This window comes from Zonotrichia albicollis, chromosome 4 (assembly GCF_047830755.1).
Source record: "Zonotrichia albicollis isolate bZonAlb1 chromosome 4, bZonAlb1.hap1, whole genome shotgun sequence".
NCBI classification, from domain to species: Eukaryota; Metazoa; Chordata; class Aves; order Passeriformes; family Passerellidae; genus Zonotrichia; species Zonotrichia albicollis.
Window position 1 is genome coordinate 16,147,408 of NC_133822.1, and position 15,697 is coordinate 16,163,104.

Consider the following 15,697-nt stretch of genomic DNA (forward strand, 5'->3'; position numbering starts at 1 on the left):
TAAAGATTAACAGAATGAAAGACTACAAGGTAGGGTGCAGTTTCCATGTTTATTTTCACTCACCAAAAAGAAAGTTATTTTTGTAAATTAAAGAAAACACAGTCAAAATATCTATTATCTCCACACTTAGCATCATGGTATCTTTGCTGTACCCCATGCCACTACTTTAATATTTTTATGACAGCAATTGAAAACTTACCTTTTGAATAAACCTCCTGCAGCTAATCTCAATACACAGCACACTGAGAAATATCTGACTTGCTTTTATACCAGTGACTCTCTTATGCCTGGGCAGATTTGAGGTAACCAGATAACTCTGTGGGGCAGCAGCATGATCACTTCAGAAATAAAGCCAACTGACCAGAAAGCACACCAGGAATTCATGAGGTAAACAAGCATGACTACAATAGAAAATGTGGTCCTCCAGTCACCTCACAGTAACTCCAGCTTTCTCTAGGAATACTTACTTGGTTAACTTTCATTTACTGAAGAAAGGACACCAATATAAGGTAAAACCAGCTGGGAAAGCAGACAAAACAGCTAAAGAAAAAGGCTGTTAGTAGAGCAGAGAAGAAAGAAATGTCACACCCAATCTCAATATGGAATTGATATAATTACTTCAACGATGCACTTCATAACCAAGTTGACAGTTAAAAGTACATTTTCCTCCTATGAAAATTGAGGAAGCTATGAAGGCAACGGAGAGAGGCTGCTGTCTATGAAATGCTGTGGGATTGATGTGCCTTTTTAAACAATCAGGGACAAATAGGTAAAAGCTATGAGAACAGACCAGGAGGTAGAGCAGAGAGCCAGGCAGGTCAGCCTGGCTCATTATCCCAACTGCATTAATCAATTCCCACATTACCTGAAGCTGCTGGGAGCTGTCATTAAGGTTATCCTCTCGTCTCCTGGCCTCCTCCAGCATCTGTGCACTCTTCTTTTTCTCCACTTGTTCTTTGTGCTTCAGATTTGCTACTTTCTTGTTTTGATCTTTAACTTGCCTGCAAAAGAGAGCAGCACTCAGAGCGTGGTCCAGAGCACAGTGGCACCATCAAGTGCCACCACTTCCTTGGCACAAGGTCACCAGCACCAAACCCATCCTTAAGCATTACTCTCCACTGTTAAATGAGCCAAAAGAAGGCTTCATTTTGCTCATTACTATTAACCTGACCTAGAAAATTCCTGAAACAAAAGCATTTGGTAATTATAATTTGATCAATAAACTGTTAATCAAAAGATGCACCTGTCCTCTTCCAGCTTTGAGGAAGAAAACTCTTCTATATTCACACACACACATGTACAAATAAAACCACAAAAATCTAATAACCCATTTTGCTTTGAGTACCACTGTATCTAATGTGAGGAACACATGAGGAGCACTACTGAAACACTTGAATATAGAGGATTACCTACAAGAATTAGGCAATCTGTTGCCAGAGGTAAACGAATTTCTTTTCAACCTCAAGATCTACCTGTTTTCTTGATATTTTGAGGAATTTCCTATCCTTTCTTTTTACCCAAACAAGATACAAGTAAGAACAAACTATTTGAGAAAGTGTGCATCATTTCCTTTTCACTTACATCTATGGACTATTTTTGATGATCCTGGCAGCTACCACTGCCTGCAGACAGGGTTTGGCCTTTCAGGGCATTAAGACACATGGAGTATTGAATCTAATTACAGACTCTTTAATCTCAGCCTCCTGACCACAGAGAACTTAAGTCTAAACTTTTAGTCCAATCAAAACAAAACAGGCTAGCTTTGCTTCCTCAGCCCTTTTCTCCATAATTATATCTGGAGTTTGGATTTTGGAATAAAAGTCAGATTCTTTGGTTGCAAGATTTCCCCAAAACATCATGCAAGTAGTAAAGGCGGCTCTTTAATTTACTGTTTAGAAAACAGAATGATATACCAGCTTCAGATCTGGTATGTTATCCACACAGACAGGGAAGAATGTTTCTTCTGTATTTCAGAAATACTTTTAGAACAGATCACAAACAACCCTTCTTTAATATTTTCTTCAGAACTCCTAACAAAAGTACGATCAAGAACGTATCTCTTTGTGACATATTTATGTTCAAATTACGTGGCATATGACCAGTCAGTGTTTTGAGTTCCTCCAAAAACACTCTGAGCTCTGCTTTTTTCCAATGTAAGCCAACTGAGGCTGGGAAAATCGTGAAAACAGCAAATTTTCCTTGGTGCTAAAACAAACTCTTCGCGTGAAAAAGTGCTGATGGCCTCTGGAGACCAATAAAAAATGAAAGTTCTTTTCTGATGATGTTAAAAAATTATTGGCATACTTAACTATCCTGTCCAAGAGTTACAGCTGATTTGAGTCAGGATGCTTTTTAAACACCACCAGTGTAATTGTTGAGTTATTCTAACCCAGTGCTGCACACTGGCAATGGGCTCATTGCCCAGTCTGAAAGCAGACTTGCTCAGTGATTAAACAACTTATTGGAAATATTATGCTGGCATCAGCTCAGCTTGTACAATACACAGTTCTATCTGTCCAATAAAATAAACACAAAAAGTACAGCTAAGGCGTTGCAGAAAATGAAAATATGTCAGCTCAACACATTCAATTCCATATGAGAATTTTTACTCAATTTTTAAATTAAAATTAGAGGAATTAAGTATTTTTTTATAAATTTGCAAAGCTAGATTCACATATTGGGAAACTGATCTTTATTATTATAACCAACTAGTTAGAGAAGAGACAACAATCTTAATAAAGCCCTAACCTTCTTCAAAATAGATTATCTATCTGAAATAGATAATCTCCTACATGGTCCAAAGTGTTCTCAAACAAAATATGTATTTCAAAGAGATGGGCAGTTATAAGGACATGTACTATTGACATTAATTTTGGTGCGAACCAAAATTAATGACATTCTAATAGATTAGGTAGATGTTTGGAGACAAAAACAAGCTTTATTAAAGTTAAGTCTTCAAATTACCTAGTGCTTGTAATCCTGAGATCAATCTTCATAAAATTTTCTACTAGACCACGTTGCTCAAAGCTCCATTTAACCTGGCTTTGAATCATGTACAAGACACAACTATCCCTCCATATCTCTGATGTGAAAAAGGAACAAAAGTTGGGCTACAAAGTTTTCAAATGATACAGGCATCTGCGGCAGTAACTAGAATTTCCCCAACTGTTTAATTGTATAAATCTCGGAAGGTTACATGAAACTCCAAATCTATAAACCCAACAAGGCTTGGAGTCATTTGATAGATGAATACACATTTCATCTCATCTTAATGCCCGTGGTACCAAATGAAAATTCTCACTTTTGCAATACCTCATGCAGATAGTCATGCAAAAGGTCCAGCATTTACAAGTCCACAGCCCTTTGACATTTATACCATGAAAGTTCTGTGAAGCTCTGAAGACTTCATACTGTGGTTCTGTAAATAATGATCTTCCTTCTCTGCCAAATAACTTTCAGTCTTCAAAGCCAGTCAGAGAACCATCCTTGAAATATGCAAACAATCTTTTAAAATATTTAAATACGTACTCATATTTTTAATATCAACAGACCTCAAAAGCTGGCTTATTAGGTATCACCCCATTCACTGCTCAATAACTCAATTCTGTTGCTATTTTAAACACTGCAGTACTACTGATGATTTCAATTTCATCTTCACACCACCACTGAACAATGTGCAGAACTGGACCACATACTGAACTGGAACAATAAAATAAAATTACAGAAAGAACGTGACTTAAGTGAGCATGCTGCAACTGGTACATTTTATGAGGAGACAGTCAAGAGGAATTTTTTTCATAATATATGCGCACAAGGAAGCTTATTAGGAAAAAAGAAACACAAAGAAACAAACAAAGCTCTGCAACTCCCTCAGTTTTAGAGCTTCATTTTGTAAGCTTAATGTTATTTTAACTCTTTTGAATAAATTGCTCATATGTAGAGCACATATCCTCTCAAAGGGACAGCAAAATTTAAAATAAAATCCTTAATCTCTAAGAGTATTTTTATTAAAACTGAAAAAATTTGCATGAGATTAAAAGTAGTAAAAAGAGAATGATTTATGTACATTATGTACATTTATGTACAATGATGGCAAGACCTTAGAGGTTTAAGAATGTTTTCTAGAAAGCACCACTGTCTGCATGTACAGCAACAGCAAACAGCAACTTGCAATGTGCATGTGGGCTTTCATCACAAAATAAACAGCTAATGAACTTCTGAAAGATACAGTGCATTAAGTATTACCATAAATACACATTCCTACAGAAATATCTTTGCAAAACAGGGCTAAAAAAGAGAAAAAGAATTCAGGCAGTTCTACTTAAAGCTGGAGAGCCAGGTCACATTCACTGAGATAAAGCTTTGAAGAAGATATCAACTGGAACCAGAAGAAACCACAAAACTAACAAAAGCCAAAAACCCTCCCCTCAGAAGATGTTTACTCAGAGTCACCTCAAATCACATACTAAAAATATTATAGTCATATATAAAAGAAGAAAAATCTATTGAGAATGTTTGTGTTGAATTACAATGAAGAATCCCACTCATTTTGGAAATAACAATTTCTTTTGCACTTTTAACAGCAATTTTAAGATAACTTTTTTGAAAGTCCATCTCCTACAACATTTTGCCCTCAAAAGTGAAAACTCTTTTCCATTATTTTGAATTTTTCTCCATTTCATGGTATGCCAAGTACTGTTACAGACTAATGAATTAGATAAAAGGAAGTAGAATCAAATTCAGGCTTCTGATTTAAAAATACAAACCCCAAAGTCTTTCAGCTAAAGACAGGCCAAGATTTTCAGAATAAAACATTTCACATCCTTTGACTTTGGGAGCCCAATTTAGTCCACATGCCTGATGAAAAAATCCCTTAAAATTTCCTCATCTGGACACTGAAACCAACTGTTCATATCTATGGCTTTACTCTTTTTTTAATGAAAGAGTAAAGCTCTCCAAAGAAGTCTTTCCACCTTTCCACTTCTCTATGAAATTCTTGCATTTCCAGTGATGAAATATAGCCCAACACCATGGGGAATAAAGGCAAAGAATCACAATAAGCAATAAAAAAACTTCAAATGAGAAGATTTCACATTTTTAAATTATTTGAAAACCGGAGGACAATTATAAACTATTGAAGACCAGTGGAGCATCAGGCATTCCTGAAAAGTGGCAAGCCACTTTGTTACCCATCAGCCATTGGGAAAACCTTTCCTCACTAAGAATACCAATTGCTACATAATCCATTTCTTAAAGGCTTTTATGAAATTATTTTTTCTGCATTAATGTCAATATTTTTTTCATTTTGACACTGATCTCATTATCTTTTACTGTAATGCACATCAGCATACATACAGCTGCTAATTCTCTTCTCACATGGATTTTCATGCTACACATTAATGTAATGTAAGCAATTATCTGCATCTGGTTATCTTTTCTGACATAATTTCAGATGTTATTCTTGTAATACAGAAGTTGATAAAATGTTAACTGAAAATATGAATAAGTTAATTTGAATGTTAGTATTATATTTGAACATATTTTTACTTCACATTTACGTGGCGAACACACAGAGGTGTTTTTAGAACAATCCCGGTTAAGCAAACATTTAGAATGCTTTTGAACCACCACCAAAGCTCCCCTGCAATACAAAGTGTAGACACACATGCTACATTTCACACAATGGCTCACACACCAGGAACAAACATGCACATCTTGTGCACTGCTAGAGAAACAGCTTGTTTTACTCATCTGACTTAGGCACTCAGAAATATTTCCATGTGTCTGTCAGCCATGTCAGAGGGATTGCTGAGCTCAAGCTTTCATTGCTGCAGCATTACCACCACCCACAGGACACTCCACTGCTGCTGCAGCTGCTAATCCTGATGGACAGATGAACTTCAGACGCTTTAAAGAGCACTTTGCTCCCCAACATGACTTATATTGAAAAAATAGTCAACATGACTGAAAAATCCTACACTGAAAACTGGATGCAATGACTTAATATGCTAGTTAGTTTTGTATTGCCAAAGTGCCTTGTGTTATGAAATATTAGGTTCTACAATACATAGAATAGAATTATTGAATATTTCAAGCTGGCAGGGACCCAGAAGGATCATTGAGTCCAACTCCCTCTTGTTGCATGACTACCTAAACCTAAACCACACCACTGAGAGCACTGTCAGACTCAGCTTGAACCCTGTCAGCCTTGGAGCTGTGGCCACGTCTCTGCTCCCTCATGGTGAGGAGCCTGCTCCTCATGTCCAGCCTGAACTTCCTCTGATGCAGCTTCATTCCTTTTCCTCGTGTCCCATCGCTGGTCCCAGAGACAGATCAGCACCTTCCACTGCCCTCCTTGAGAGTGGTGCTATCATTGCCAAAGATCTCCAAGCACTCTGTAGTCCTAAGAAGTGTCCAAATTACAATATTTACCCCAAAAATTTCCTCTGTCACTTTGTTTTTAAGGTCTGCCTCTACATAATATTTTAGCTGGCCATACCCTTAACCATAACTTCTGAATTTAAAAGATCACGAATACACGAAGTGATATACAGGTGAGTTGTTTGGCTTTTCTTGCTTTGTTTTGGTAGTTTGGTAGTTTGTTTGGCTTTTCTTGCTTTGTAGTTTTGGTACACAAAGAAAAATATTTACATTCTGGGGCATGCAGCAGAAGGAAATCAAGGAAAAACTCTTCCCAAAAATATTTTGAAAATGAGGGGGGAAAAAAATGTTCTAAAAGGTTTTGATTTGGTTTCTAGTTGCTCAAAACTCACTTTACCTTAGTTAGGGTTAGTCACCAAATCATGAAGAATAATGGCAGTGTTTGGAAAGCCTAATTGCTTATTGCTTCACCTCACAAAAAAGCAAGTGATAAAGGGAAGATAAATCAGCAATGAAGGAAACAGGACTGACCACACCACACAGCCCCATCACCACAACTGGGTGTGTGACTGACAGCTGCCAAGGGTTGAACAAAGTTCTTCAACTTACACATTCAAAAAAGTAGGATCAGGGGAATTACACACTGCTGAAGATCTATGTGGAATTTTGTATGGCTGGGTTTTTTAAGTGTTCTCTGGGCCTTGGCTGTACACAGCAGCTCCAGCTTCTCAACTACTTCGTCACTGCCCTTCAATGTTATAACAAGATCAAAAATGGTGCATTAAATTACTACCTAAAAGAAACAATAATTTCACTATGCTTCAGAAACTTGGTTTAACATTACCATTTCTGTTGGTCATCGCATCCAAGCTAAAACCCAATCACCACACTTAAACTGTTCTTGTTTAACAGCACTCAGCCACCTCTCCTGCCTGTGAACTCCTCCCAAAACCTCTCATCATTTTGTTACACTGCTCCTTGCTGTTCTGCACCACTTACAGGACAAGGTAAGGAGTGCCAATGAAAATATTAGCAGATTCTGAAAATGTGACTGGGCTGCTGCATGTGAGTCAAACTGTCCCGTGGTGGCTTTAAGAGATGAGGGGTGCACTTCATTTCCTGAGGCTAGGAAACTTTGATTTCTGAAAACAAGGTGTGTGTTCAGGTCAGCACTGGAGGAGGCAAGGGGTGAAGGCTGTGGGAAACTCACTTGCTCCAGATTTTAGGGACAGGAGCTCAACAGTGTCTGAATCAAGAGGTGTTAAAGTCAAGCCTTCAACCAGATCTTGACTTTACACTGACCACTGGCTTTCTTTAGTAATAATAATTATTTACATTATAGAATGCACATTTCCTGATGCAGTCAGCACATCTCTCCCTGTAGCTGAAACAACACAAAGATTTTCTTCAAGAAACAGGTGATGGGAAGATATGAGATAGGGGAACACACGCCATATAAATCTAGAAAATCAATCTAACAAAAAAATGTTATCCCAACCCTCCTATAATTTAGAAACACCTTGGAAAAGAAATCTATCACCTGACTCATTAGCAAAAGATGAGGCCTACCAAGTAATAAGGTGGCATAAGTTATTATTAATGCTAGATGGAATATTTCATGAGGGAATTAAAAAAAACAAAACCAGAATTAACCAGGGCGCTCTCCACTCACAAGACAGAAGCCCAGCTACATACAATGGCAAAGTCAAATGCTGCTGAGTATTCTCAAAAAAAAAAGTAAGAAAAGAAAAATTGCTCCAACCAACTGGCTGAAATTGATGGATTATCAGCAGAGATTAAACAAAGTGTCTTTGTTTTAGTGCAACAAGTCCATATCACATCAAGCAAACCAAAGGTTTGCTTTTAGACAGGGCCAAATACAATAAGACACTAAATATTTCTGGTAAACCTCTATAGCAACTCATGTTTTCATTAATCTCTAATTACAGTTTTGTAGATAGAATCCTTTGCACCTATTTGTCCAGCCAATGTGCAGCTAAAAAAAAAAAGACTAATAAATGAATATACAGCTTCCCAACTACTTAAATTCTCAGCATCTATTTCCTGGAACCAAATTCTGTGATGAAAATAATGAATACATTACCATAATTTCATAACTAGTGTAAAATTTTAACTCAAACTTCAGTGATTAAATATCAAATTAATCATACATTTGATAACTATTTTTGAAAGCTGACAGCAATTGAACTAGAAAAGACACCTTTAACCTTAAAAGCTTGCAACTTTTAGTTTTGATTGTTGCTAGGAACATTAAAAACAAACTTCAGGTGAATTCTGAAATAAACCTGTAACATAGTGGTATGGGTGTTCCTTTGTTAAGAAAAATACTAATATTTTAAGGACCTTAATAAAAGCATCCAGTTGTTCAAAAATAAGTTTGTTCTGCTGTATTTTTTTCCTGCTTTTGTTAACTGAGCAAACAGATGCAAAGCCAAAAATGACATTTATAAAATGGCTGATTAGGCTTTGGTGTGGATTCCTTTGCCCTGCAACATGCTGGCTTAGTTGAAATTGGCCCGAACAGTGTGGGAAGAAGTCCCACAGGTGCTGTTCTCCTCACCTTCAACTGCAGCTCACAGAGCAACTGCCCTGTGAACAGATCACACACAGCCAGCCACTCTCTGCCCAAGAGACCTGCCCCACATGGCTGAAAAAAGTGTTGAACGGCATTTTATTGCAGTTTCAGAGGGTATTTTGTGATCCAAGATAACACAAGTCTTTTTTAACTGCAATCCCACCAGCCAGAAGACAAAACAAATCCCCATACAGCAGTTGTTTTCTTTCAGATGGGCAAATATTTTCTAATTCCTTCTAAAATAACACCCAATACAAACAACAACTAAAACCAAAAATCAAACATAAAAATTAGCCATTGCAACCAAACAAAAAGTTATTGTAAGGAGAAGGAAATTTTAAAACTAGGCATTTAAAAACCATGCTAGAGTAGCTTACACATCTATATGTATGTAAACAAGCTATGAAGAGAGAAAAGTCCTTTCCAAAAATTTGCAGGAATTTGGGATAAAGTTGAACATTATCATTCTGTCCTCTTCATAGCTGTATGTTGAAAAAGCAAGATAGGTCTTATACATTTAAGCAGTATACATTTAAGCAGTATACCTACTAAAGTTTTGATAATCAATTTCCTTTAACACTTTCTCCTGTTTTTTTTTCCATACAGGATGACCTTAAAGTAAACGATGGAAAAAAAAAATTGAGCAAGAGAAGCAAGTGCTAAAATAAAGGCAATTCACACTGATTTGAGGTATCAATCCTTTAAAATATGCTGACATCCTAAATACTGAAAATGTGTTTGCTCTCATGTATTTTACATATATTGCTAGCAGTTAGTAATTAAAAAAAAACTATTTCTAAGCTATTTATTACTAATTGAAATTGCTAACATATTCTGATTGATTTGTGAAAGTGAAAAATCACACACTGAAAAGTGAAACGAATGTATCTAGTAGTTGATTTTAAGTTAACAACATTTAAAAATTTGGGACAATAACATGAGAAATCAGGGGCATCCCACAAAACCAAGAATGCTACCATCTGAAAACCAGGAATACACTTGTTTTATTAAAACTCTGCAGACTCAAGGAACTAAACTGAAAATACAATGCAGACAATTACAGATTAGGATAAGTTTAAGGAAAGATCCAGGGATGAACACAATAGTGGCGCTCCCAAAGGAATGCATTTTCAAAGGCACAGCATCCCACTATAATAAGAGTTCTATCCTTACAGATATTTATGGGGTAAAGTTGCATTATGTCACCTCTCTTTTAACCCCCAGGAGAGGAGGAACTAGAAGGAAAGCAGCCTCACTTTTCTGCTGGGTTGGCACCTTTTGCTTTCTTTGTCAAGACTGGCCCTGAGCACTCCAGCTTGGCAACTGCCACTTGCTGGCAGCTGTAACTTCCAGGATGAAATGAGGCCTTTGTGCATTTACAGAGAGCATTTTGCAACTCAGGTTTGTAATTCTTGGTCACTTTCGGTTTTGTATAAAAAGAATTTTAAAAAAGAGATTTACCTGTTAAGTTAATTCCAAAGTGCTTGGAGGAAGGAAGCTGGAACTGAATAATTCCAATCCCACTGCCACCCCAAAACTATCAACATCCTTGATCCCAAATTCCATCAAATCTGTTCAGTGTTGTAAACAGATACATAGGAATGCTCCATGTAAAAGCACTTTACATTGGAAGGAGTATGCTGGGTCACTAAAGGGAGAGGAGGCACCTCACCCCTTGGAGATGGGAGTTAATTACTCAGCCATGAACAGAAAGTGACAACTGGAAATATTTTGTTCTCTAAGGAAGTGAAAAAAACCCCATTTCTCTTAATTAAGAAGAGTGGCCTATCTGCTGGATAAGCAGGATATTAAGTAAGTAACTGAGAGCTTGATTAAATCTGTCTGAATTGCCTGGGGTACTTCAAGAAGACTATCTAGAAAAGCTGACATATTCCAGTATGAAAGGGCCCTCTATTGTTTGCAGATGAAGAACACATCATGCAGAAGGAGGGAATACTTGAACACACCACCCTGCAAGAACAATGAAATGGAAGAGAGCCATAGAAGAGAAAGGGAAAGGGGGGGAAAAAGAGCTTTCTAATTTAATTTTAGGCTAAGAATGTTAAGCATGCTTTTATCTTGCAGTATCTTTAATAGCCAACTTGGGATTTCATGGACAAGAAATTTTGTTTTGATTTTTCAGTAAAGTGATTAGGAATGATTTCCAATTAACTGACTGATAGCAACAGAAATATTCACTGAATCCATAAGCTGTATGACTGTAATAAATATCCCTGCTTATCTAACATATTTTTCATGCAGAAGATGAGAAATTATTTGCGGAGATGATGCATAGGCCTGTTAGGGAAGCTGGTTTCACAGGAATGAGGATGGAAAACATGAGCTCAGCGAGCAGTGAAGTAACGCTCTCAATTGATAAGTGAGGCAGTGAAAGGCACATCTGAAACACCAGGGCTCAGGGGCTCCCATCTGAGGCACACCTTGTGTGCAGGTCAGCAGTGCAACCTCAACTCCACAAGCAACACCAGAACAAAAGGTTCCACTTCAGGCACTGGCACAGACTCAACCTGCAACCAACCAGTGACTTCCGAGGCAGCGGAAAATCTCACAGCAGAAAAATGCTGCCTCAACAAACTGGGCACTCACACTCTCTGAACAGAGAGACAGAATTCTCTCTCCTAGGATTTTTCCTAGAGAATCACAGAGAGAAGACAGAACAATTCTTATCTCTACTCACTACTCCTGCTGTTTTTACACATGTGAGATATGTTTGGAAGATTGTTTACCTGAAGGGATTCAGTAATTAGATTCTACTGAGATTGTTATGCTTCCTTAGCCAATTAAGTCAAAACTGTGTCCTAACCATCTCAAACAGTCATGAGTTTTTCTTTAATTTTCTTTAGTCTCTTTGTATAGTATAGTTTAATATCTCTTTAATATAATATTAATATAGTATAGTTTTAATAAAACAATTGTTCAACCTTCCAAATCATAGAGTAGGTAGAGATTCCACTTTCAACAGAAGAGGAAAGGTCTGATAATCACTATATCTAAAGCAAATTTGAAAGGCTATGCCAACAACTTCTTTTAAGGAAAACCACAGTTCTATTTTGAGACCTACACTGCCTTTATTTTTTTCCTTCCCCACTATCATCCCTAAGCAGCTATATTTCTTCTCACTCAAAAGGATCAGATAACTCTTTTAAAAAGAGTACTTCTTAGTGTAAATAATTCCAAAGCCATTTTTGCTCTAAGTAGAACTACGGGAAACATATATTGAATAGAAAACAACTACTACAGATTGCTGTCTTTTGGAGACAGCCAAGAAAATATAAAAATGGAAACTTCTTTGAAGATAACGTTTCTGCCTCTGCTGAGCTAAAACCACAGCTAACTCAACACAACTTCAAATTTTCATCACTTCCTGACATGGTTAATGACCAACATTATGGCAGAGTGAAGACCTGGAGTCCCCTGAAGGTATGAAACTGCAGAGCCAGCCACACTTGCAGTAAAATTTCTCCTGAGCGCCCTGGCGTGCTGTCAGTGCTCAGATCCATGGCTACCTGGAGGTCCAGCAGAGTGCAAAGGCATTTCCAGCACACAGAAAAGCCCACAGGTACCACAGACTACATGCCTGCCACTAAGTACTCTGCTGTTTTGGTCTGGCTTTTTAAAAGAATTATTGAATAGCACCCTGAGTTTCCTGCACTCTGAACATTTTATACAGTATTATCTTCTATTTTCTTACAGAAGGATGACGTTTTAAATATTTCTTCAGTGGTTAGATATGTTCTGTTGAATATACATTTAAGGCTCTGGAAGAAGGACTGAAATAATCCCCTCAGATTTAGTATTTTGTTTTCACTTTGATTTTATAAGGCTACACTTGAGTTGCTACACTGACATTTAATTTTACATGGATACACTCTCAGCAGACTTTTACCTGGATTCATGCCACCGGCCTGTACTCATCTAATCACCAAGCCACCTTGCTTGGGGAAACAAGGTTTACAGAATTTCATTATTACTTTCTAAAGCATCAAATTCTCTTTTGTACAGCAAAATAATCTGGAAAAATTTATTCTTAGAAGTGGATTACTTGCTTTAAAACATGGCAGACAGTACAATCAATTATGTGATCCAAACTAGCAGAAAATCTGACAGTAGAAAGCAGAGCACTAAAAGACAAGCATTCTGTGGGATATCTCCTGTCCAGTTAAGCTGTTTGTTACCTAGTTTGAGGCATGAAATGTTATTTCTGCATTATCAATATAGCTCATTCTTCCCTCAAAAAACCTGCAGTTGCTTGTTTTAACACCTGATTGTCTTTTTATCTTTATCTGTCTCAACTTTTGTGACACATTCAAAAGAACAGCTTAGAAGAACTGGAGCATATGAATTTATGGTATTTTTTTTATTTATTTTCACTGCTACAGGTAATGACATCAGTATAGTGTTATTTGGTTTATTACTCTTGAACTCAGCCAGCATTGGGGAGTTCTTTATGGGAAGCTGTCATCAGCAGAGATGCTTAGCAAAAGAAATTCTTACAGAAAACTGCTCTAATTCTTGTGCTTTCCAAGGCAATTTTATTTACTATGAATCAGCATGACATCCACTCCAGTTCCTTAAGACTTCTGAGCAGCAAATACAGGTCACAACAGCAACAGTGACGTGGATTACATGGTTCTATTCTGATTCACTGAGTTTGTCAACAGGAGAGAAATTATGAAAGTTTAAAAAATCAGAAAATTCAGAGGTATTGATTAGTGTAAGTAGAGCTGTTCTAGATGAGACAGAAGTAATCAGAGAATTTCTAGAAATAATCAGAGAATTTCTTCCTGTTAGAAGATAGACATACCTAACATATTTTTCCCATACTGAGTTCTTTTCCAGGAGACATTTGCTCTGATGTCTGAAAAAATTTGCTTTACATCATTCAGAGAAAAACAGTTATGCCTCCTATAGTAGCTTCCAAGGTAGAATACCTAGATATTTCTTCATATATTACAGTCAATGATAATTAGCAAACTCTGAAATGCTTAGGAAAGAAACTAATACTTCAACCACAGCAATTTTCCTGCTTGCCCTGAGGAGAAGCTTTTAATTTTGTTTCTGGCCAGCAGAGATTTTGTAGTTCCAAGAGCAGTCATTCCACCTACTTCCTTACACTCTTGATTTATTTTAACAAATAAATGAAAAACTCAGCAACTAGCCACAATAATTTAAAAAATGGAAAAAAAAGTAATCCAAAATAATCAATAAACCAACTAAGAAACTGTGAGGACAGAATGGGCAATCTCTTTAACATCTTAGAAAACTCCTCCAAGCTCCTAATCCTAACACTTGGTCACCTCAAATCACAGCCATATCTTCTCCGGCCAAATTTTACAGTATGCTCTACATGTGAGAAATAAAAGTTATGGTTGCATTGCTTGTGAAAGGAGAAATCACTCCAGGTCTTAGAAAGACCATAACCAAACAGCACCCTAAAATTGCTTCCCCTCTTATCATTAATTCCAGCATAGGCACAGGTATTGAAAAAACCTATAGCCGTATGGATTGAAGGCAAAGCAGCTTTGACAGCTGAATTCCACAGCATCTAGGACTCCATCAGCCAAGGCACACCAGGCAAACAAGTATTTGCTGGTGGTAGCAGGCAAATACAGACCAGCCCACAGAGTCCTGCTCCTGCAGCAAAAGGCAGAGTGGTTATTTCAGAGCAGAACGTTCACAGGGCAGGAAAAGCTTCCTGGCAGTTCCATCTTCTGGGACATGAAGGGGGTCATTCCAGGCCAGACCTCCTCTCCCCAGTAATTACAAGTATGCCAGTATGACACACTGAGCACGGAAGGTATTGATGGATGACAACAACATGATTAACTTCCAATCTTTTTCCAGTTTGTGGGAGGAAGAAAAACACTCACCCGAGGCCACAAGTGCAGGGCCTGTGCCAAACCAAGGTCACAGCACTGACACAATTTAAAGGCGTCAGCAGCATCACAGCTCCGGGGGATTCCAGCCACCACCACATTTTTCAGTGCTAACCATGAACAGCAAAGTTGAATGCTGGTCCATAAGAACTCAGAATTTTAGTCATTAAGTAGTGGCTTTCTGGGCAAAGACATTGCCTGAAACAATTATGATCATTCCTTCTTCAGGAGACACAGATAGTTTCTAGCAACAGAATTTATCAGCAAAGACTAAAATTCGACATGGTTGCAGAGCTTTCAAAGGGAAATGAGAGTCATTAGGTAATGTACTCTTACTTGTGTTATTTAGGCCACAGATGTTTGCTCTGAGCTACTCTACTGAAATCTCAAAATCTAAGGTTAGCAACAGCTTTTAAAATATAAAAACAGAAAAATCAGCCGTGGCTGAAAGACTCCAAATCAAACATATTGTCTCTTAGCAGGCTTTCTTCAGTGGTTTATCACTGTGTTTTCAACAAATTCATCCTCCTGCTAATTCACTTCTCTTGAACCCGCAGCCCTTGGTTCTTTCTGACAGCACAGCACATCCAAGCTGCACCTGAACTGTTTCTGCAACATCCCTGTAAGGTTTCAGGCACAGAGGCAATGACAAAGATCCAGCAGTTGAAGCTTGTACCACCAGTATTTCAAAGGAACCACTTTGCACTCCACAGCATGTGTATGTATTGTGGAACATGGCCAATGGCCAATCTCTTCTCTTCTTAAAGTAACAGATAAAACCAGAAATATTTAAACTGTCTTACTTCAGCTTCCTGTTCCTGAA

General features: G+C 37.5%; 1 protein-coding gene across 17 annotated transcripts in view; it reads right to left on the minus strand.

The window, feature by feature from the left end:
* The window catches only part of ERC1 (ELKS/RAB6-interacting/CAST family member 1), a 269,997-nt gene that overhangs the window by 130,962 nt on the left and 123,338 nt on the right, over positions 1–15,697 (minus strand). For all 17 annotated transcript variants that reach the window (XM_074538921.1, XM_074538929.1, XM_074538927.1 and 14 more), the window contains one exon: positions 866–1,001. In XM_074538921.1, the coding sequence (XP_074395022.1) occupies positions 866–1,001 (136 nt within the window). The remainder of the gene's footprint in view (positions 1–865; positions 1,002–15,697) is intronic.